Genomic DNA, 23,973 nt, shown 5'->3' with positions numbered 1-23,973 from the left:
TCATTTCAATAAGTATAATCGGGATCTTCCATAATTCATATATTTTAAATGGTAGAAAGTTATTTAAAACACAAACTTTGCGTTTAGTGGGAGGTTCTGGCTATTTTAAGCAGCAAAAAGTTGAGTTAAGGTTTAAACATGTTTCTGTGAGATCTATTTATTTTTACTAGACAAAATAGGTATGAAATTTGTATTTTATTGGTTTTAGACCCCAAACCTTCCACTAAATATTCCCTCGCTGAACACGCTGTCTCATTTATTAGTTGATCAAATTATGGAAATAGATTTAAAGAAAACGTCTTGGTGTATGAATAGCAAATAATACTTTAAGAGCATGTGTGACTGAAAGAAATACAAAAAACAGTAGCTCAGATAGAAATACAGCATCAAATGATAAATATGAACCAGAGGCTAAGGAAATACTTGAGTATGTGAGTGCATTTGCTAAGAGCATTCAAGAAACCATTTGTGGAGGCTCCCTTACCGGTGCATTTGTTTCAAATGTTACAGTAAAGATCAACCCGGCTACACCCTGCCCAGCAGTCCAAGCCAGCGAATTAATAGGATGCTCTATAGTATTTTGGCAGTGACAGTACATGACAAAGTTTTTCTTTCTTTTATTTGTTCAATTGTCCTATCATACTTGAAACCACCAAAAACAGGAGCGGGGCAAACATATTCTCCTGAACGTTTGGAAAGTGTTTCGTTTATCAAAAAAAGAGCATATAATTAAGATGATACTGTTATAAACGTAGATGGAAACATATTTCTAGACATATTTTGCACTCAGATCACAGATTACTAACAAGTTATATTTAGTCTCTGACTAAAGGCGATAATGCAGATCTATGGTTAAAGGTTCCATTTTGTCATGCAATTGCTTACCTGTATATCAATTTATCATAAACCTGGGCTCCTCGGTCTCAATATCTGTGCTTGCAGTTGTTAGAATATATCCTTCACCCTTTGTCTGCAGACAGTACTGTCCTAAGCCTGATCTTGCGGTTTTACAGACATTTTCATACACCAGTATTCCCGATAGAATGAAAACAGGTTCAGGCTCAACTACCAATAAAAGAGGGCGAGTGGAGTTCGGAATTTGTTGTTGTTGTTGTTGTTTTTAATTCACAACAACAGTCCTTGGCAATCAACCCCACGGAATAAAAGTCAGCAATTGGCCGGCGAGTGCTTTGTTTTGGTTTTAAATCATGCGGCCATTTATGATTTTTTTGAGAAGAGCAACAGAAACCCCTTTATAATCAGAAATATAGGCGCTGCCTTAAAATACAAGCATATTTGTTCACGTGATCCTGAGAGCAGATTGTTCTGATTGAGGCTGGAACTTTCATAATGTCCGTCCTCTCTAAGCCCCCCAGAATACACATGTCTGGGGGTATTACACAGGGATCCAAAAGCACCCATAAGCTTCACGTGAAAGCAAGGCAGCAGTCCAATGCAAAAACGTCTCACATTCCTGGGTTGTATTATTGTTTTAGGTACCAAACGGCAACAATTCCTTCCCGACGTGTTACAAATCCCTTTGGATAAATTGATCTTTTTGGTAAAGTACTTTGCAGACCTTCTCTTCCTAGATAAATCAAGCATTCTTAGAGCTTTCGGACAAATTGAACTATCACAGCAACCTTCAGTGGAAGGATCCCTTAATCCATGAACACTCTGTAATCGCTATTATATTAATCCTTTTCTTTGTGGGTAAAACAAATACACAGGGTATTAATTTGAATGGTAGATTTTTCAGCCATCGCTGATCAAATAAATTATTAAATCAGAAATTTCCGATAGAAGATTAAAAGAATTTTGGATTTTATGTAACCGAAAATATGGTATAATAAAAACTCGGAAGCACAAATGTACACTACAAAGCTGTCTGAAATGGTTTTACTAGTATGCACTAATCTTTGTTTTCTCCTTCTCTATAGGGGGGAACATTTAGGTAAACTCAGATTTTCCAGATCGGAAGACTAAAGAAGCCTTAGAAAAATCGCCTTACTTTTTTGTTTGTGCACTGAATCTGATCTCTCTCTCTCTCTCTCTCACTATATGTATATATGAATACCTGTACATGTACACACAGGATTAGAACACTCTTTCTATATGTAATGAGTGTATACAAATGTCCTGACCAGCTCAAATTCTGTAAAAATGTATTTTAGCTCCTTTGATTTTCTAAGGTGTCTGTAGCTATAAATACACCACATCTAATCTAGGATCTACTAAGATTTCATTACCATCCAAAGCATGGAGACCTGACAGTAACGTATTACCTTACAATACTACCCATAAGCGTATTGTAACATTTATCTAAATTACTTAGCTTTTCCTGACTTTGCAAACAAGTTATAAAAAGATTGCAGTCCAGTTACTGAAGCACGCGTTCAAGGTAAATTATTGTTTAGGACTCCGGATTTATAATCTTGTATTTCTTGGAAATGATGTACTTGAATCTTGCATCAAGTAAAAGTCAATTGTTTTTGCATCATTTTCTGTCAGCCATATATTTCTATATCAGTGTATCTATCTATAGATCTATCTGTATTTACATAGAGATATGCATATATATATATATATATTCGGAATAGTGTTCACACATTTTCTAATGACGAAAATCTCGTTTGCTCGTTACACAAAAGTGAAAGTGCAAAGTGCGCCATTAATCAAGTAAAGATCAAGAGGAGGGATTGAGAAGAAAAATCTCCCTTTTTATGCTTAATTTGTAAATATCGCTTAGCAAAAATCACATGTCACCGAGGGGTTCATTTAAGTTATACGGCATAAACATAACAACAAGAGCAAAAATTAAGCTATTGCACGGGGACCGCAAAAGCAATAAAGAAGTGTGAAACTCCAGCGATAGTAGGACTCAAGCTTTGAGTGAATTTGTCTCCAGTAAAGGATCTGAAGACTTCTTCAGTCCGAGCATATGTTCATAGAGCAATAAAACAGAAAGATTTACAGTCTTCGCCCGGCCCCCAGCAGCCTCGCACCCTTTCAGGAATTACTTACGATGATTTATAACAACAACTCCGGCAATTGTCAAACTGATCAAATATCCCAGGCTATATGCAGGAATAAACGTTATTATTAAAGCGTTTCAATTTATGTTCGGGGCCATGTTACCGCGTGGCTTTGTGGAGTTTGGTTTCTTTCTGGGCAAAGAGGATAATATAAACTTCATTGATGAAAACAGAGGCGTTATCGTGAAGCAGCAAAGCTGGTTTTTAGGCTCACCACCAACGCGCATACGCGTTTGCCATCTTTGAATAATTGAATTAATGTGTTATTGTTTGAATGTATAATTCATAACTGAGGAAACTTTGGCTCTGTCCTGCCACCGAAACGGAAGTCATAAAAGCTACAATCTGGGTTTTTAGCAATTACTCCAGCGAGGGATAATAAAGAATATCCTGTTCGCAGAAAGTATTTCCAACCGACTACGGGGTTTAATAGAGAAATCTCAGCCTTGCGGTCTGTGTTTTATAGGATGGGGAAACATGGTTTCTATATAAAAACTGCAACCCTCAATTTTCCTTCCGCGTGGACAACTGGTTCAAAGTTCTAAGAGTGTGTGTCTCCCGCAAAATGACCCAAAGACGGGGGCTTTTCTTAGCTTTTTTTTCTGTTTTCAATATCCTCTCCCCGCCCCCCCCACCCCCCGCCACTCACACATACACACACACGCGAATGCTCTGCTAATCATTTCAGATAGAAACGGAAAAGGACCAGGTCAAAACTGGGCATTTACCCGACAAAAATAAAAATAAAAATACCCCCTTCCCTTTGTGTAACGGTAGCAGTAATGTCGGGGGAGGAGGGGGAAGCAAGCTCGGAATTCATTATCTGCTGCTTAAAACCTGCCTTGGGTAAAATTTCAACTCAGTTTTATAGCCTTCTATTATGACGCAAAGAAAAATTTACGACCCTTGCTTGAAAAGAAGTTCAGGGCCTTTTCTCACCATTTTAAGAATGGGCAGCAGATGCCCTGACAGCCAGTATTGTTCCCAGTAAGACATAAGCAACCAGTAAATCTTCTCCCATTTCACCACACATACAACTCTTAGTAAACCCTTTCCTTTTCTTTTGCCTTCTGGTTACCTCTACGCAGAACGTATACACGCACTCACACATAAACAAAGGAAGCCTTTGCCCAACATCATCATCTTTCATAAAGTGTAAATCTTTTTTTCTGAATCTAAGGTCACCACACAAGCCTAGACCAACTTCTGACTATTGCACGGTTCCAAATCAGGAAGCAAAGGGTCCTATTTGTCAAGCATTTGACAGCTAAGTTCATTAAGGATTTAAATAGGAAGGAATAAAAAGTAAAATGTTTACATACCAAGCTTCTCTTTTTCGGCTGCTACCAAAGATATAGGTGTTCAGGGAAAGAGCCTACACCCTTTGTATATTATATTCTTGGGATCTCTTCAGTTTTCAAGTCTGATAGAGTCCTTTGCTTGGCAGATTAATGACGACTCCGTGTTTCTTAAGGGACGTGCTGAATTAATTATTTCGCAAATCACGTGGTCAGGACTTGTAGAAATCTATTCTTATCATCTTCCTTGCACTTTGAATTCTGCGTGTTATGACTGCTTCTAGCAAGACCGTTTTGGTCTATACGGTTACAAAAATCAGGGGGAAAGGATAACAAATATGGCCGTTGGAAGCTCTGTGGCTCTGCATTGAAAGGTCCCTATTTACTGTACTGTACAGTGAGTGGTGTTTGCTATTGACTCTGCCTTTGCTCCTCATTCTTACCTTAACGACTAGCGGTGATATAATATACAGAATTGTATTGATGTATTGGTAGTAACAGGAGGAGCCATTAGACACAAGACGGTCAAAGTATAATCAGAAAATGTGCCTGAATATTTAAACTTAATGTCTGGGTACTTAAAAATACACATGCACGCACATCTTCCCCCCTGCATTCCATTGTATTCAGGGCACAAGTCTTATTTATGGCATTATGTTCATTTCACGTTCAAAGAAGGATAATCTATTTTTGGACTCATGCCTTGGCCACTCTTCAAGAAAAGAGAAGTCATATGTGACATATATCTGTGCTAAAAATAGTGCAATCGACCTCTTGTAGTAAGAAATTGTTGTTGTTTAAGGTGCTTATATAAAAAAGAAAGGAGGAGTCTGCTACAGGTCTACAGGAAAGTTCAACAGTCTACATTTTTCTTTTATTTGTGGCTTATTGAGATCAGCTGAAATAATTAAACCTACTTCTCATTTTAAAAAAAACTACTCCATTTCACTCCGATTTTTAATTTAAAATTAATTTCTTTCATCACCCACCTGAAGCGCACACCTCTTGTGTAGGTTCAAGGTAACTTCAGGTGTGGTTTCTTAATACTTACCAAGCGTGCATGCATCCGTGAGTCATTTAAGAGTGGCTTGTTAAATGTAAAACATTAACAAATGGATGATGGGCACTTTAACTGCGGCCTGAATGTAAATACAAACTTCAGTTTGCCCCAAAGTCACACCATTCTAGTCAATGTTGTTAGAAAATCTGTTCAAAGGGACAGTTGGATATGATACTTTGGGACTATAGATAAGCTTTCATGTTTTTACAATATTATGCAGGGAAGGGCCTGAATGACTAGAGAACGGAGATTCATATGATAAGGACAATTTGGTCAAGGTACAAAACAGAATGTGTTTCTCTACACATTTTTTTTATTTCAAATATATATGGAGGACTTACATCAAAACTACAGGAGACAGTTAATATAAATAATACTTTAATGAATGGCAGCAAAACATTGATAAAGCCTATAAAAAGCATCATACGCTGACAGATATCATAGTATTTTTGGACAATGCAATCTTATGACAAAAGACTACACAACATTGTATCCGTGATAAGAAAAAGAAACATCTTTACTTCTTAAGCTGTATAACGTAACCTCTCAGGAGAGTTAAAAACACTTCTGCCTTTTCTATGGAGTAGAATGGGGGATAACAGCAAATTAGTGTTTGCAGTCATCGTTACACAGAAATTTACAACCCTGCACCTTCAGAACACTGACAGAAATATAAATACTATATTTTGGTACGCTGGTGCCTCAATTCAAGTATTTTCAGAGTTTACTAATGTGATTGTAACCAAGTAAACTTATACTCCTGCTCAAACTAGACTGGGAAATAGGATTCTAAGAGCTGTGTCTGAACCAAACATTCGTCCAGAAGATATTAACATTTCAAAAGACAATGGGCCAACTTCTACTTTCAGATATATCCTTGTTTTACTTCAATTTACTTCAGTAGATTTCAACGGGGGAGCGGAGAGAGGTTGCACCTGGGAGCAGAATTTGGCCCTTTCACTTTAGGTATCCGTCTCAACCTAACATATATAAATCAAGGATTCGTTTCTCTGAGCAAGTTACTTTAAAGAATATTACACAAAGGAAGCCAAAGCTGTGGGCTTCCTCCCCAAAATAACATGTCTGCATGGTTCACAGTTTGCTCAGCACAGACACTAGGTAAACAGTAGCGGGATTTATTTTAAATCAGACTAACCAGAGCTTCTTTTTCAAATTAATTTTGACAGAAAATACATGATTTGTGACAACTGTGTAGAGTTAACGTTGATTTTTAAAAGACTTGCTTTCAACAACTGCGAAACTTGTCTGAGGAAAGCCCTTCCCAAATGCTGCATCTAACTGCTCTCCATGTTAGAAAAAAGGAAGAGTAGTTAGGGTCCAAAAGGTTAAGGGTTTAGAGGTCATTCTTCCCGGCTGAAATACAGCTAATCGAATAGAAAATTTGTCCTCTGGATGAACCTGTTTCTGCAATTTAGCCGAACTTCAGTAAAATACCTTTTCAGCTTCTCAACGTGAAAGCTTCAGAAAAAAGACGTCTTTACTATGTATGAACTCTGTGCTTTTTGTATTAGAAACAATGATGAGAATAATGCAGGAATATCCATCTTTAATATCACGACGTGGAGCTTCAAGAATGGCCATGTGCAAGTCTGAGAACTAGGCTAACCCTAAGGAAGAACAAAGAATTGTCTCCAGGCTGTAATACAAAAGACCAAAGCTTAGAAGACACTTTACTGAATTCTAAGGATGAGTAAAGGGCAGAAATTAATCCCTGATCACGGTTAATTTTGCCAACTAAATTATTTTTGAAGCTCTTGCCTTTTTATTTCTAACCTATATTAAATCATTTTTCCTAACGTTTTCTCAAGTAAAATGTCCAGATACTAGTTTATTGTCAACAGAGTCCAACCAGTATACGCTTTTGAACTTTCCAAATAACTCAGATATTATCTTGTATTTCTTTGTATAGAAGTAAGAATTTAGGTTAAAATAGAAGCAATGTCTAGTTAAAATAACTGGTGCACTGATATATCCTCGTGACTGTTTTCAGTGAGCAAGAGTAAAGGACTGATCTTTAAATTCGTCTACATTAAGGTGTAAGTTAAGAGGGCAAGTTGATTTTGCTCAGTTCATTAGCATTTTAGCGAAGAAATAAGAAAGGCTCATTGCTAAAAACTTTTCAATGGTGCAAAAGACATTCCCGAAGAAATCGAAGTACATTAGACTTGTTCAGCTATTATAAAAACGTTACATTTCCCCCCAAATTAACTTTCTTTCATTTCTAAGCTCATTTTTCTTCTTAAAAACGAGCAGCCCTCCCCAAATCATATTTCCCATCCCTCTTAAAAACAAGACTTTCATTAAAAAAGAGGACACGAAACAAAGAGTATGTCATCTATTATGAAGACAGAAGGGCTTAAATAATGCCACAAATCGCTTTGATTTTCACTCTGGATGTTTATTTTAGTTTTTTACAGCTTTCTGTCTGTTTGTTTGTTTTTCTTAAATTAGGAAACTCTGCTTTAAAGTATAGCGCCGAATAAAGCAGACGTTTAAAATACAATACAAAGAATGTAACTTCTTGATGATACATTTGTAAGAGTTAGGAACGCTTTTATATTGACAGAAAAGGAAATCAGAAAAAGAGATAGAAAAGTTCTGTAGGTTCAGGTTAACTGAGCATTATGCATATGGATACATAAAAGAAGAAATACTGGATTTCACCTATCCTCTTTAGTATTTTTGGTTTGACTCTTTTTCTTTTCTTTCTTTCTTTTTCTTTTTATTCTTTCTAATTAACAATAAATAAATACGCTAACACAAGCAGACAAAAATAACCCGTTTTCACTTCACTTCTACGCATTTGTTCTGAGGTGTTATGGAAATGAGCAAGTGTTTTCATCCCACTCTGAAATGTAAAGCAGCACAAAAAGTTCACAAATACTAGCCTCCCTAGTTTAAATAAAAGACTAATCCATAGATTTCTGTCCTGAATTTGCCCAAATGCATAATCCCGAAATTGTATGGGGCAGAAAAGGCAACAAAAACAAAATAGCGGAATAAAGCATCAACTCTCAACTTTAAAATTCAAAATTGAACATAGTTTCATTTTCAATTATTTATTAATTTTGTATGGACTGAAGATCTCACGTAATATTTCCCCACTTCCCACTACCTGTAAGAAGAGTTTTTAGGTTGTGCTAATGTAGGTAATTCAAATAAAGTCCAAAGTATTGTCATTTTGTCTCCTTTGTACAACAGCACCTTAAAGCAAGATGACCCTCTTGAGTCTTTAGCTGCTACATGCAGGCTCTGCTTGGATAATGTCAGTTATGTACAGTACTGTTCCGAATCAAAGGATGAAATGGAAAATTTCACCTCTTCTATAAAGTTGTCAAGTCAGTGTGATGGTCCTTGGAAACAGTCTGTAAATGTTGGTTTGAACCAGATGAAGAAGACCTACCCTTAGTGTTGGGCAGTTTGTGGTCTTTTTTCCACTTCATTCTTCTGTTCTGAAACCAGATCTTGATCTGGCGTTCAGAGAGACACAAAGTGTGGGCTATTTCAATACGTCGACGCCTAGTCAGATACCTGTTAAAATGAAATTCTTTTTCCAGTTCTAGGACTTGCTGCCTTGTGTAGGCTGTTCTGGAGCGTTTAGGTTCCCCTCCGGTGTAATTGGGATTCACTGAGGAAAAAATACGTATAACTTTAACAATCTAATCTTGGCTTTCTAGTTACACTTCAAAAAACAAACCTTACAGGCTACCATGTGGCTGTTATGTCTGATCACATTTCCTTACAACAGACGTGCATGTTTCTTCCTTCTTTATATAGAGAGATACTCTGGAAATCTCTACCAGGCTCCTAAAATGGAGTTTTCTCTGCACAGAAAAGAGCCACATGGCCAGCGGCCTATTTCCTCTGCCATAAAAATTTATGACGAGTGTAATTGGCTACCTCAGTTTAAAAACCTCATCTCTTACAAGTCTTGGAAGGACTTTAGCAAACATCGAACCGGATTAGCTTAATCGGGGCAGAAGAGCAAAGTAAGAAGATAATCCTTACCCGAGTTAACATGGACTTTCTTCATCCAGGGATAAACTACTGCTGGCTGTTTAATTGCTGACCCGTTTGGGGTTTTGAGGTTTTGCTGCTGGCTGCAGGCTCGCGAGTTGGATATTGGAGGCGGCAGACAATGCTCTGCTTGACCGGGGAAGTGGCTCGGTGGGCCGGATTGCTCCTGTCCATGACCCCGCGGCTGCACTGCAGAGTCTTGGGCATTGGTACAGCTAAAGGGCTGCTCGCTGTAGTTTGACCGTGGATAGATTCCCTGATGCTGAAAATCAGAGCCTTGCGATGCACTGTAATAGTCGGAGCCCTGCTCAGCTAAGTAGTTATTCTGTAAATATTCCTCGCAAGGAGGAAATTTAGGATCCACATACTTAGAGTTCACCATATACGAACTCATGGCCATTAATTTCTGAAGGTAGAAAATACTAATTTTTCTCGTGTTGTCTTTTTTTCTCCTTCCATAGAGCCCTCCTACTTGCTGTCAACTGAATAAAGTTAGGCAGCCATGTGACTGGCTCAGCCAATGGGGAGGCAGGGAGTTTATCACCGGATTTGTGTGCATCTCATAATTTCCACCAATTTAACTAAATAATATACGTGTAATCAAGTGACCAAAATTCAGTATAGCTTATTTTCAAAAGCAGATATGAATATGTTAAGAATATTCATCAAGCGCTGACCGCTTCATTGACCCTCAGGTAAATCAAGCTTTTTGTCTGAATTGACTTTTCTAACCTTTGATGCCCTTTAGTCTAATTCACCAGCAATAATTTCAAACATGGTTTATTACATTTGTCAGACAAAATATCGAAAGAAATAAAGACCGAGAAGCTAAAATAGCATTCAGAGGAAGGAAATTGATAAGGAAACAAGAAAAAGAAAAGACATCAAAGAAGAGGGTAATATGATGTACAATAGATCTGTCCTGTCTTTGTCTTGCAGAGGTCATCCAAAAGTTACCAGAATCTAGTTCTGTTGAATAAAATTAGGCAATCAGTAACTTCTACTTCACTTTGCAAGTCTCAATATTAAAAAAAATCACGCAGATAACAAGGAAACATTCATTTTTAATCACTAAAATCCAATCAATTGAACTGGAGATGGCATTTAACTTTATGTACAAAATTCACAGATGTAATTAGATAAATGCAGTCTTCATTCATCAGTAGCGTTCTTGGGATACAAGTAAATACCTTTCAGTGTTTCAAATCCTGGTGGTGCTATTGTCATAAATATTTGGATGAAATCTGTATACTTGATAGGAAAATTTTGCTAACATCTGGCATATCAAACTAACTTGTTAAGTATCTTTTAAAAGATTCATTACTTAATTGGTATTTTTCAGAAAATTTGTATTGATCATGTGAATAACGTTTTAAATTAACAGACTATTAGTAATAGTTACTATTGAACAACACAAATAGATATTAAGCATTGTTCTACTGAGTAGTAAATATGATAGAGGCAGCAAAACTTTTAGAACTCCCCAGTATTCAGCATGCACATGTCTTTTGATACCTTCAATATTTAAACTTCTAACCATTTGCAGAAAGGTGAAGTTTTTGCATCGACCATATATTCCCCTAGAATCGAATCTGTGACTATGTGAATACCACACAAATTCGGTTCTACAGGGTATATATAGACAACGTAATAACATTCTGTTTTCATCTACAATATAATAGTCAGGATTATTGCAATGTTCTTATTCCTTACTGTCTTCTGAGGAATGCAAACTATTCGGTTGTGATAAGGTTCTGAAATATGGATGTGATGAAGGGTGTGATTTCAGAAAAGATTCAGGTATGTTATTATTGATGAAATGGATCTTTATAACTTTGTAAGAATTTGTAGCCACAAATTTCTACTAACATTACAAATGATCAGTAAGATCTGGTTATTACTTTAGATGCTCTGTCATTTAAATTTCCACTAAAGCCAATGGATGTTACTAATCAAATTAAACTATTTTAAAAATAAAAATTAAAAATAAAGAGGAATTATACATTTTACGCTATGGATCTAAAGAAATTTTACCTAATTTGATCACTTTTTTTCCCAAAAAGGATTTCTTTTAATCGAAACAGGAATAAAAAAGGAAGCAACACACACACACACACATATAGAGAGAGAGAAATTGGTGGAAAGAGATTTTAATTATAACGTGGGGTTTTTTTTGCTTTATTAAAATAGTTTCCAAATTTATCTCCATCACATTATGCTGTCTCTAACTATTATTCCTGTTAGCGGAATGTGAACCTATCATCAAAACTCTCAGCTTAGACACACTCTTCAGGTTTTCCGTGCGGTAGCGTTTATGGTGAAGGACAGGGCGAGAGGTCATTCTAAATCATTTACAAACATATCACAAAGTTTCATTATTTTTACGTTGTGGACAGCAGCACACAGGAGTACAAAAGTTCATGAATTGTGTCTGACCCAACCCCTCAGTGCTGTCCTGTGGTCAAACTCTCCCTCTTCGACTATTTAATACAAGGAAAATCAGGACAAACAAGAGTGTGCGTGCATATTTCGGGGTATTACGTTTATCAAAGTAAGGTTTGCTTTGATGCTACATTTAACATCTACTTTTGATGTGTTTGGGGAAGATATTTTTAAACATCAACTTTCTAATTATGCCTGTGCTAATGATAGCAAATGCAACTCCAAACGATTTTCTGAGCAAAATCAACTGTTCCGGATTGCTGATATTTGCATCTAAATATTGTAATATAGCCTCTTTGCTTGCTCTTTTTATTAATAGTGCTTAACTATGAAACGTTGAACAGTTCAATATGCTCAACAATACAACGCTACACAATCTGGTTCACAGCTCAGCAGAAAGTTTTGGTTTTGGAAAATCATGTATAGTGTTGAACAGAAGGGATCGATAGCGTTGGAAGAATCACCTCCATGTTCTGTTAAATAGTGCCCATTTTCATATTTGTTAGACGCTGTGACCTGCGGTTCACCTTATTGCACGACTTGCTCAGACAGGTCAAAGCCAAAGAGTTATTGATGAACAAAAGCGTTAAATATTCACCTCCTGTTCAACTGCCCATACAAATGCTTTTGATCTATCAGCCTTTTTGTATTCTGGTTCATAATCAGTATGCTAAATGTAGGTTTGTAAAAAGAAAGTAATCCACAGATTTAGGGTCGGCCACAGAATGATATGGCAAGAGCATTCATGCAATTCCGTGCTGAGCTATATAAGAGAAGTTACCTATGGAAGGGAATTCAAAACCTACAGCAGAGACAATTGTTTAGTTCAGTCAGAGAGGATTCGAAAAATAATATTGCAAAGTAAAATCAATATCAGAACGATCAGCCTGGTATTAAGAAGTAAAAGAGGTTGTTGGTTAGATTGTGTGAAAAGGAAGCAGAGAAAAATATAAATAAGCACAGTTCCACTCCTGAACATTACCACAATCAGTTCATGCTTTGCAGACATGGTAAGAAATTGAAGTTTAATGAATCTTCAGCAATCTTAGATTTTATTTTTCCCTTAGAAAAACAAGTCAATGTTCCTCTGAAGCATGAAGTTAAAATGCATTTAACTAAGATCTTTGCCATTATTTCAGACATAAAGCGTCAAAGGCAAGCGTTTTCTACTTTATATTTAGTTGTTGTCTTCGTCACAGATTTCCCCCCTTAATATTCTCTTGTGTTTCATTTCATTTTGAATGATCAAAGATTGGAAAATCAGTAACGTTTGACGTTCCTCCACTGAGCTCAAATATTAGTTCTATTCCACTTCCTTATATCATTTAAATTAATGTCATATTTTCACTAGCTCAAAAAGACTTAATTGAATCAGAGGATCAGTGATACTATTTAGAATAACATAATTACATCACTAGGCAAACAACTCAGCTCACTAATGCTAACAAGATACAAATGCCATTATGCCATTCATTCATTATGCCATTCCAAACTAATTTAAAATTAGATAACAAACGTAACTGTGTTTTGAATCCTTTCTGGAAAAAGAGGAGGAGTAGCCAAGCTTATGAGCAACTGTGGTATAACATGATAAATTCAGTATTTGCACAGGGAGGCGCTGTATAGCTCTAGCACGTTAAAATGGTATTACTGCTAATTAGTTTATGCTACTTAAGTGCAGCATAATATGACACCTAGCACTTGTGTTGCACTGTAATTATCTCTAAAGAAACTGTACATCAACAATTTTTAATCACAACATGTTTGTGATTATAAACATGCACGAGGACAGGCTTAAATAAATTGAAGCCAAAGAGTCTTTATATACAAATAAAACAACTGTGTAATCACGTAAAATGGCATCTCTTCTCTGAATCAGTGTTTTCACGAAATGGTAATTTTATAAGAAATTAGAAGTTACTTACTGTAGACGTCTTTCCATTGTGTCGAACCTGTTGCAATAAAAACGTTTGTTATTGTTAAATTTAATTGATTAATAATATTTCTTTACAACATTTATGGAAACATGTGACGTGTATACATGTAAATAGGCAGAAAAAGTGATGGCAAATTCTGATACCAGAATAGTAGAAAGGAATTCCATTTCGAACTAAGAATAATATTCAACCAGATTTTTATGAGCACATCTTTCTCCAGTGGCTGAAGTGTGCTAGTTTCACTGTTCATTTACTGTTCATATTGTAAACGTTTTATTTCAGAGAGGGGGAAAAGGGGAGGAAAACCCTCTACTTTCACCACTGGAAAAAAGAATAACAAAGGCCTTTTTTCTTTTGTAATTCACTCACATCCAAATTAGGTATTCAGCTCCACCTTTGATCACTCATAACCTATAACGTGTAGCAACACGTCACGAAAACATCATATCCATTCTGAGTCTAGAAAGAACTATAATTCTATTTCAATATGACAGGAGTTACTCCAATATTATTACCCTTTAAAACTGCCAGTAATTATCCAACATTAACCCAGGTATCTTTGTCTGTATTACCAGAGGGTATATTTTAGTAGAATTTACCTTTACCTTTCTTTTCTTTTTTAATTAAATAGAGTTAAACAGTAATTTAAAACAAAATTTTTGTGCATTCAGACTGATGCTCATTAAAACATATATGCTCAAAGAGAAAATGTCAGTCTGGTTTTATTTGTAACAACTATTTTGCATCATCCATTGCATTGCTACCCCATCTTGGAGAATTGTTCTATTAATATACAAAGCAATTGGATAGGTAATAGTAGTTCACTATATATAGTTTTCCAAGCCTTTTTTTTCCCTACACGACTCGGTTTTTTTTCTAGGATAACAGCTAGCACTTGCAATAAGAGTGGAATCTCAGCAGTTAAACACTAAAAAACACCTTCCCGGGATAGAACAGGGTTAGTTTCAGAGTGAGATGCTACATTATAAGCCGAAATCTCAGACATGGAAAAGCAACCTAATTCCATTCTCTGCCTGATCCTAACTACCGGAACTGTACCCGTCCATGTTTACAGTAAATCTGATTCCAACCTTGTAATATCAGGGCTAGTTTCAGGAGGCACAAAAACAGCGGAGCCTCTCGATCGCGTCTATGGTTGTATGAAGAGTAAGAACGGACTTACTGTGTGCTTTCCCAGTGGAAGTGGGGGACCTGCAAGGAGAAATGTCTCGATGTTCGGATTCAAGCTGAATGTTCCTTGCTAACACTTTCCCTATTACTGCTTCCAGGAACTGAAGCATCTGCACTTGTATGCTCTTAAACTAATTTATGGTGGGAATTATATTTTGGCTTGTCAACTCTCAAGCCATAAAACAAAGTTTATTGGAATCACGTGCCTCTAAATAGCCACTCAGGGCCTATCTCTGTGGAACCATAAATAACCTTCAGCTTTAAACTTTTATTCACTAAATAAAGGTTCGCTGAAACTGTTCTACAAAATGAAAATAGTTCAAAATATCGAGGCTGCACGGAAGGTCATAGCTGTATCAATATGAGGGTCTTTAAACTAGTATATTGCAAGGAATACGGCTTAAAAGTGGAGTTAACTCTCCAAATTGCTATTGGGAGAAGGAGCGTGTGCATTTCTCTGTGAGTACCAATTCAAACCTTTATTTGAATATGTATGTAGCTCGTAGGGACGGGGAAGCAAGGAGAAAAGAGACGTAGTTCATTTAGGTGATTCTCCCCCACCCCCTTTAACCGGAAGTTTATGGCATTTTGGTCAAGCGCCCATAGAAAATGGTTTTGACTGATTAATCTGTTAAACTGTTTCTCTGTGGATTGGTGCCAGAAGGCTGAAGTCTCCCAACACATGCATGAAGCTTCTAGGAAATGTTTGTCTGAAAGGCGTTCGCAAGTGACCAAACTGCTTAAAACAGCAAGGCGCTGGGGCTTTCTCAAGTGAGAAATCGCGAAGCCTGCCACAATGAAATCTTTGATAACTGAAGCAGTAAGGAGGGCTATAAAACAATAAAACAGCTCGGGTGTGAAGGGAGCAGGGTGCGAGTGAGCAAATGAGGATTTCTAAGCACAGGAAGTCAAATGTCCTTTGCATAGGGAAGCTGGGCACCAATTAATAATATATTACCGCGTCCTTTTCAGATTAGAACGGCAGGTAGTAAGTACAGCAGCGTTGGTGAAAAGGAGAGGTTTGCTGATTCATAGTAAAGTCTAGATCTGAAAAGAAACAGGCAACAGACGTAAAAGTGTTTGAATGGAAAAGGGAGCTCCTCTCTCCCCGAATCACACATACATTATTAAAAATTATTCAGCTATAGATTCAAGATGGTAGAATAATGTCTAGCACGAATGATAAAGTATTTGTTATTGTCAGGAAACTCAATAGTCTATAGGCGAAAGCTGGTGCCATAGTCCGCAATCTGCCTAATAAAGACATATTTACATTTTAACTTCCCCAAAAGTCTCACTGTTTCTATAACCATGGCTTAACAATTTGTCTTTCACTAGGTAGAGAGTATGAGGAGTCCTGATTTTTTTATTATAATAATGTTTCTCTCTTGCTTCCTTTCTCTGACACCTGGTTATTTTGCACTCTGGTGTTTTCCTTTTGCCTCGTAAAAACTGATTCAAAGATAACGTTTTCGTGTATTCATAAATAGGACAACTCTGTGAAATAGTTTGTTTCTTTTTATGCTCTGTACTGCCTCCGATTCCAGATTCGATCTGTGTTTGGACTGAAGAAGCCTTCTGGATGGTTTGCTATATTCACACTTTCAAGGATATGCCGAACTATAGGGGAACTACCATATCATCTTACTCCAAGAAAGCCATGGACCAATGGAAGTTCAGAATAAACTCTTAGCCAGTACAGTGTGTGAGATTTTAGCTATGGACATCGTTTTAACATGAAAAGGACAGGAAGGGTTAAATCCTCCCTTACCATATAGAAAATATATCCCTCACAGGCTATTTCTTCCAAATCTTCATTTGGGCACTATCGTACCGTGTGAGCAACAGCCTTGAGAATGACAGACCGATAGAATGGAATTGGACAAAGTCCTGGGGAAAGCCCTTCTAGCTGAGAATAGGCCAGAACCTACATCGCCTGTCCAGCTAACGAACCCAATGACTGCAAGTGGATTTGTGGGTGCGCGGGCAATAGAGAATCGAGCCAGCTATGGGATTGCAGAAAGTTAACTGTAGGGAGCAAAACAAAGGCAGATCTCTACATAATATTCCGATATGTACAAGCAGGTTCTGGTCTTTCTACAACTTGGGCATTGTAACATTATGGGTCTTTCTGCAATGTAATGAATTGATGGTGAGTGACTATCACATGCACCCTAAATGAGATGTATCAGTGTACTTGTGAGTATACACATACAAGTTCTGAAAGAGCATTATGAGCCTTGTGTACATGATTTGGAAGAATACAGTCAATACCACGTTTATTGGGGATTGGTCCTGCTTTGAGCAGGGGGTTGGACTAGATGACCTCCTGAGGTCCCTTCCAACCCTAATATTCTATGATTCTATTATTCCGTTTCAGTCTTCCTTCCAAAGAACAGCAGCTAAAGCGTCAAAAGTGCTGACCAACTGAAGCATCCAAAGCTAATTACATGGAAGTCCTACCGGTAATTATTAAGTGACAGCTAAGGTAAAAGTGAGCTAATCACAAATAGTTTCATTGCAAGGGCGAAGGAAGTGGTTGTAGATCAGAATCTAATGGGGAACCGTCATTGTTTAGGCAGGTCAAAAAATGAAGGCACCAACTCATGGAGTCTGAAAATCATATTGTAGAGGACACATTTTCTTCATATAGCAAGGTAAAATGCGTTTGAAGCTGGCCAGATAACTGAGATCATTGTGGTACAGAAAAGAGGGGAAACATTATTTAAATCTGGCAGGTTAAGATCATGAGTCAACTCAGATCATTTATTAACAGTGTAATAAATTAACAGTGTAAGATTTTCTTAATCTGCATGCACAATCACTGTAGCTCCTTTTGCAATAACCTGGACAATATAAGAGAAATGTATAAAGTGGAATTTGGCACTATAAAGAGAGGAAAAAAGACCGAATGAGCTGTGGGAGAGGAAGTGTTTGTTCACTGAGGTGGCAAAGAACACCATCAGGAAGAAAACATGCCACAACTGGACGGTTCTCAGTGCAATATTAGAACATTGAAAAAATGTGCAGTTCAAAGCAAGACACCATTATTAAGCAGCTAAAAAGGTGTAGCAGACAGAATGCACGTGCAAAGGCTGGAAGACACACATTATTTAGCCTTAGTACTTAAGAAATCAGAATGGAAGCAACAATTTTAGGGATGGATACAATCAAGTCATTCAGCTATCCTGAAGGATGCATAGAAGATCCAGAAATATTGGGAGCGAAGAGGGGATGGGAGGTAGAGCACACAGCGAAGCTCTACTGAGAGTAAATTGGAATATAAATCTTACTAATTGGGGTATGGAGATACTTTGCCTGCTGCTGAATAGCTCCAGTCCACTCCAGGGAAATATGATGTTCTTCCTGCCGAATTCATTATGAAATGCTAGTGTGTCTTTAAAGCTCTGGTCAGTGAATACGGAAGGCAGATTTTTGTTGTTCTAATGAGAAACTGGATTTTGGAGGATTCCGAATAGTACCTGCTTTCAGGTACAGATGTTGCTGATCTTAAAATGGAACAGAGATAGGGAGTAAAGTAATCCAATAATAATCAGTTTTCACTGGAAATAGTAACGATACAGGAGTGGGATTATTGTAATTATTTGTATAGAGTGCGACTGGCGTTTATGGTACTGGGTGGACATACAGACAAGGATCCTACCTCGAGGAATTTACAATCTAAATGCAAGCAGCGGCTGTGACGTACAATATCACCTGCGTCAACGCTTTCAGCTCAACCCATTGTGCGATCTTTATGATGGCCAATAAATTGGGTGACATTATTTTATCAAAATTTATCCAGCCATGGGAATGTGTCCTGCTCTTGAGTGTAGAGGTGAGGGCTTTCAGTGAACACTTATGGAACTCGAGAGCCTCACCCCCAGCAGCAAGCCTGTAAAGCCAACCGTGCCAGCGAGTGTGGAAAGTTGGTTGAGTGGGAAGATCCATAAGAGAAACACGCTGTCTCTGGCAGTGCATCCCAGCCGGTGTAAGGGTTAGGAGTGAAGCTGAGGTGGAGCACTACATGGAGTCCACAGGGTGTGGGAGCTGCCGTAGGAAGCCAGGCTCACCATGGACTGTGCTTATACCATTGAAGGGCACTGAGGACAGAAGGGAAGGCGCTGAGTGACCAGGAAGGTCGGGCTGGTACAAATACTTGTGGCCTGACGGTGAAAGTTGAACCCTGAAGCCTGCGCCTGAGAAAGAGAGAGGGAGATTTGTGGGTGAATGTGCTTTTACCGCCTGCTGTCCGAGAGCGGAGAGTAGCCAGATAAGTGGGGGTACTCCCGCAAAGTGAGCCTGAAGGGGAAATGCAGTAGGGGGTGCTGCAGCGGAGATCAAAAGGGGAGCAAAGGAAACGGTGACTGAACAACATCAAAGACCGGGCTGATGACACTGGAGATCAGCTAATAGTGAGCACTGGTGAATCATAGTACAAAAGGCTCCCTATACACCCTCATAAACGAGGACTGCACGTGATGATCGTGGAAGCTGGTAGTGTTTGAAATGTCAGTGGCCTGCGGCAGACTGGGCAGTGCTAGGGAAGCCGTGAATCGTTCTTTGTATGGGGAGGTGCAGTGCTCTTCTCAGATCCTGTAGGTAGATTTGAGCCCGAGAATTGGGCCCCCTGCTGAGGTGTATGTTGGAGGCTGGGAAGGGAGGCTGTGTGCAGCTGGAAGGGTCAGCACCGAGAGTTTAATGACTCAGTGGATGATGGTCCGCACAACTTCACTACACCAGTGACTATCTCGGCGTTCATCACAGGGGTCCTACCAACCCCCTGCAGTACCGCACTGAGGGGGGACAAAACGGATGTGATAAAGGAAACGGTTTTCCACCCTCGCGAAAGGTGTGCGTCGCACCCTGGAGGATACCCTGGTAGGGTGAAAGGAAGGAAAAACGCATCTGAGTATTTCCCGACAGTAAATAGTCATCAGGAATTGTCTCTTGAGGGCTGTTTCTGCTGATTGCCAGATGAGAGCCTGGGTGAGCGGGTACATGAGTGCCATGTGCACTTGGCCTTGCTGCTGTGCTGCTCAGGCACGGTGGACGATCATGTAGAAGGTGCTCGCCCCTCTCATTGCGTAACAGCTAAGCTAAGGGCCATTCTTAACGACAGAAAACTGTGAGGCTTGTCCTACAGCGCCTTCTCCTGGACGAGAGGCCGGAAAACGAAATGGTTATACAGGAGACAGGCCTCCCGGTTTCTGAGGGACAGGTTCCCACCCCAGCGAGACAGCTTTGAATGATCGGGCAGAGGGGGGCCGAAGGAGAAGGAGAGGGTCTGTGGGGAAATTTTTTTCTGAAAACTTGGCCTTTTTGACGTAGCCTAGATAAAGTCTGATGAGTTAATTCGCAGTACACAGATAAACACATAAAAATATCAACTCTCCAAATGGTTTACAACATTACCACATAAATCAAGGGATACTACCTCTCCTCCTCTTTGACTTTGCTATATGCTGTATCCAAACGAAGTGATAAGCAAGAGTCCAGGGATCACATAACCCGCATGCCAACACTCATCGGAATTATAGTCTATTTTCGACACATAAACTGAGCAAGCAGATACAAAAGGCAGAATGTGATTGTATAGTTTTGAAAGACAAAAGATAGCAAACATCTGAAAGGAATGTTTTCATCTTCTGCCTCTCTCTATTATATTAAATAAATAAATAAAATCTTCCTTATACTTAGGGGCAGACTGCCAATTTACTCACTTTGAGTGGCACCTTAGTCTTCGAGTATTTCTATTGATTTCTGGCCTAATAAAATACCAGCAGGAGAAAAAAGCATACAACTGAAAATAACAAATAATCAATGTTAAAAATAAACCTGTGTCTTTCCTGACAAAGGGGTAAACTCCGGGGCACATTTTGCCAGCTACTCTGAAGGAGAACTCCGCATTGCAGGCAGTGGAGGATGCTGCTTTAAAGGTGATTGCACTCTCTGGTCCAATTTCTGGTATAATGGTAGCTTTTTGAAAACAGCGAAAATAAAAGAATATCCAACATCAGCAAATATAGAATCAAAAGCGCATTGGGCTTTTTTTCCAATTTAGTTTTTTTTTTCAACTTGCTTGGGTTCATTTTTTAATTTTTAAAAATTTATTAGGCAATACCTGCCTACAGTGTAGATGGATCTATCTATCTATCTATCTATCTATCTATCTATCTATCTACACATACACTAGAAATGCCATTATCTGAATGCACGTATGTATACACACACATAGAGAGAGAGAAATAGAGAAAAATAACATCTTTCCTAGTAATGAAACGGGTCAGAGTGCATACATAGATGTGAAACATTGCGTAGTCTTCCTTTTCATTAAAACATGCCAAAATAAATTGTTCTTCTTCCCACCTTCACCTTTGCAAGCACTTGAAACCATTTTTCATGGGAGTTGATATAATCACCGGTTCCCTCTGATTGGCAAACTAAGTTCAGTCACTCGAAGTCACATGTTTCTTGGAGAATGTAGGACGCTTTTATTATTTTGTTATTTCCCCCTTTTAGAATTAGAGATTTGAGATTCCTTCCTTTAACAAGCAAAATTGACAACGTGCCTCGGTGAAATATATTCTTGTTGTATCGTATCTACTTTGGAGGCTCTTAGTATAAGCTGTACCGAGCTGAACGGTTGCAATGTTTACTATGCTTCATCTTTTCCTTTAACTTCCAGGTTTTTTTCCTCTAACACTGCCAGCAGCATTCACTGCCGCACTGCAGTAGAGCAGTAAATACCTTTAACAGCTGCCTGCCAGCCAAGGAGTGAAATACTGTCTTTGTTCTGATTTTTTCTGCCCCAAGAGCTCATAAAGCACTCCATGAGAAATATATTTCTTTGAGAAAACATGACTGGAAAATAAAAAAATCGTTGGATTCTAAGGCTCGGGAAAAAAATCTTGTATTTATTTTCCCTATCTATTAGGTTTGCTTTATGTTCGCATCACCCCCGGATATTCACCAAGCATCTACCGGACACAGATTCAGCTCATTCATCTGTTTTTTTCTTCGGGACAAAAAGTGAGGGAATTTACTTACAAAAACGAAGCATGGGCTATAACTTTATTTTTAAACGTTAAACGAGTGTTAATGAGGTCTGGATAGCACGATTGGTTCCTGGTTGCAGTTTCCTTGATTATAATTATTCTTTACAGAACGTACGTCATTAAAGTATATTTAATGAATCATCTATTTCCTTTCAATGATTACATTAATTATATAAATCAATATTCACATTGTACTTCTCACACCTGTTACATCAAGAACGCTTTGCAACCAAATAAACAGACACACAGATACACACAGATACTTTCTTTAAAATGTTAGCAATTTAGAAGCACATACACACATACTTAGCAGCATGTGTGTGTGTGTGTTAATTTTAATAACAGAAATATATCGAGAGAGGTAAAGAGAATTGAATGCCGTCCCTTTTAGAAAAAAAACCCCGTAAAATACCAAAGAAACCGTTCAATGGGTGTATATATATATAATGTATATATATATACAAACCCATTTTCTGTATATATATTATACACGAGCATATTTTTAAAATTTGCCCTTGCGAAGTTATAGGGTATTCTCCCCACCCACCCAGAGCTGCTATTAATTAGAAAACATTTAAGAGACAATTTTGCAAAATTGTAGATAATTTTATTACTAATCAACTGCATAATATTACCTATACTAATAAATATATCACATGAGGAGTTATTCTGAGAAACAAATAATTAGCTAATGCATAATTTTCCAATTAATATTGTAAATTGTTGCTGTGTCAGAAGTTATTTCCCCAACCTAACTGTCATTTTAAATAAAATGTCATTATGGTGTTGCGAAAGGATACATATAAAGCACCACTAAGTTAAGAGTCTTCACTTTACTCATTATAGCAAATTTATGGGATAACAGACCTATTGGAAGGCACACACACTGGGATTGACACTGTTTAATTCTGCAGGCTTCAAAATAGCTATCCTGGACCCAACAGAATCCTTTCTATTATCATAATCAATGTTGAATACTATATACGATGCTTATATCTGACATAATAAAGGATTGCTTGTGACCTAAATAATGCTGTTGTAAAATGTTGTATGTCTATATAATATAATATAATATAATAACCTTTTTCCAGAATTGTAAACATTAGATGCAATGCAACATTTCTATCACTGAGGATGAACAATTATATAATTATTATATATACATTTCAAAATACAGTTTGTAATAGGTAGATTATACATATATGCATAACACATAAAATATATATCATTTGTGTATAATAGCTATATATTGTAAAATTAATCTGTTTATAAAAGGTTATTAACTTACATATCTGTAATTTTACCATTTACAAGTCGTACTGCGAGAACTGTTGTATTGCATTGCATTGCATTGTAGTGTATTGCATGTTTACAGCTCTAAAGAAATGGTAGTCGTGAATGCGTTTATGTGTATTCCTTGTATCAGTATAATATGTGGTATACCATATAGTACTAAAATAAAATCAAGACAATGTAGATCTGGCAAAAAAAATCACCCTAGATAGCCCTGGAAAATTAAACACACAGTAGACAGTTACTACAAAGCTTCTTTAAGTTCTGAAATATTCATTAACTTCAGAGTCTTATATTTTCCATTATTATAAAATTCTGCCTTGTGATGAATAAAGCTAAGCAGCAAGAAAGAATCAGACCACATACACATCCTTTATGGTTTGTTATAATTAAAAGCATAGAGAGAAGAGATGCTGTAAAATATTTATATTCAGTGTCAACGTCACTCGTAATTTGCTAACGGCATAAATCCAAAATAACTGAGAACTGATAGCATTATTCATCCAGGCTCAACATTGACAACTTTCATGTGACATTCAGCGTTGCAAATTATTAATGACAAACATTCTGATCAGAAAAACACCTGTTAATCTGTAGTTATGCAAATACATTATATAATCT

General features: G+C 37.6%; 2 protein-coding genes across 6 annotated transcripts in view; both read right to left on the bottom strand.

Annotated features, from left to right (window-relative positions):
• The window catches only part of HOXD3 (homeobox D3), a 37,092-nt gene that overhangs the window by 11,987 nt on the left and 1,132 nt on the right, over positions 1-23,973 (bottom strand). For 2 of the 5 annotated variants that reach the window (XM_045032957.1, XM_045032961.1), the window contains one exon: positions 13,799-13,825. The exons of 2 other annotated variants lie outside the window; for them this stretch is intronic. The gene's annotated coding sequence lies outside the window, so the exon portion shown is untranslated. Of the gene's footprint in view, positions 1-13,798; positions 13,826-14,993; positions 15,084-23,973 lie in introns of those variants that run through there. One more of the 5 variants, XM_045032958.1, reaches the window with a different exon arrangement.
• On the bottom strand, positions 7,743-15,097 carry HOXD4 (homeobox D4). Its single transcript, XM_045032962.1, has 4 exons — positions 14,994-15,097; positions 13,799-13,825; positions 9,423-10,400; positions 7,743-9,042 (listed from the first exon to the last, which is right to left on the bottom strand). The coding sequence occupies exons 3-4, from the start codon at positions 9,829-9,831 to the stop codon at positions 8,738-8,740; spliced, it is 714 nt and encodes a 237-aa protein (XP_044888897.1). The 5' UTR covers positions 9,832-10,400; positions 13,799-13,825; positions 14,994-15,097; the 3' UTR covers positions 7,743-8,737.

Source organism: Mauremys mutica, chromosome 10 (assembly GCF_020497125.1).
Source record: "Mauremys mutica isolate MM-2020 ecotype Southern chromosome 10, ASM2049712v1, whole genome shotgun sequence".
Classification (NCBI taxonomy): domain Eukaryota; kingdom Metazoa; phylum Chordata; order Testudines; family Geoemydidae; genus Mauremys; species Mauremys mutica.
Note: the sequence above shows the minus strand (reverse complement) of the source record. Positions and strands in the feature narration are given on the sequence as shown.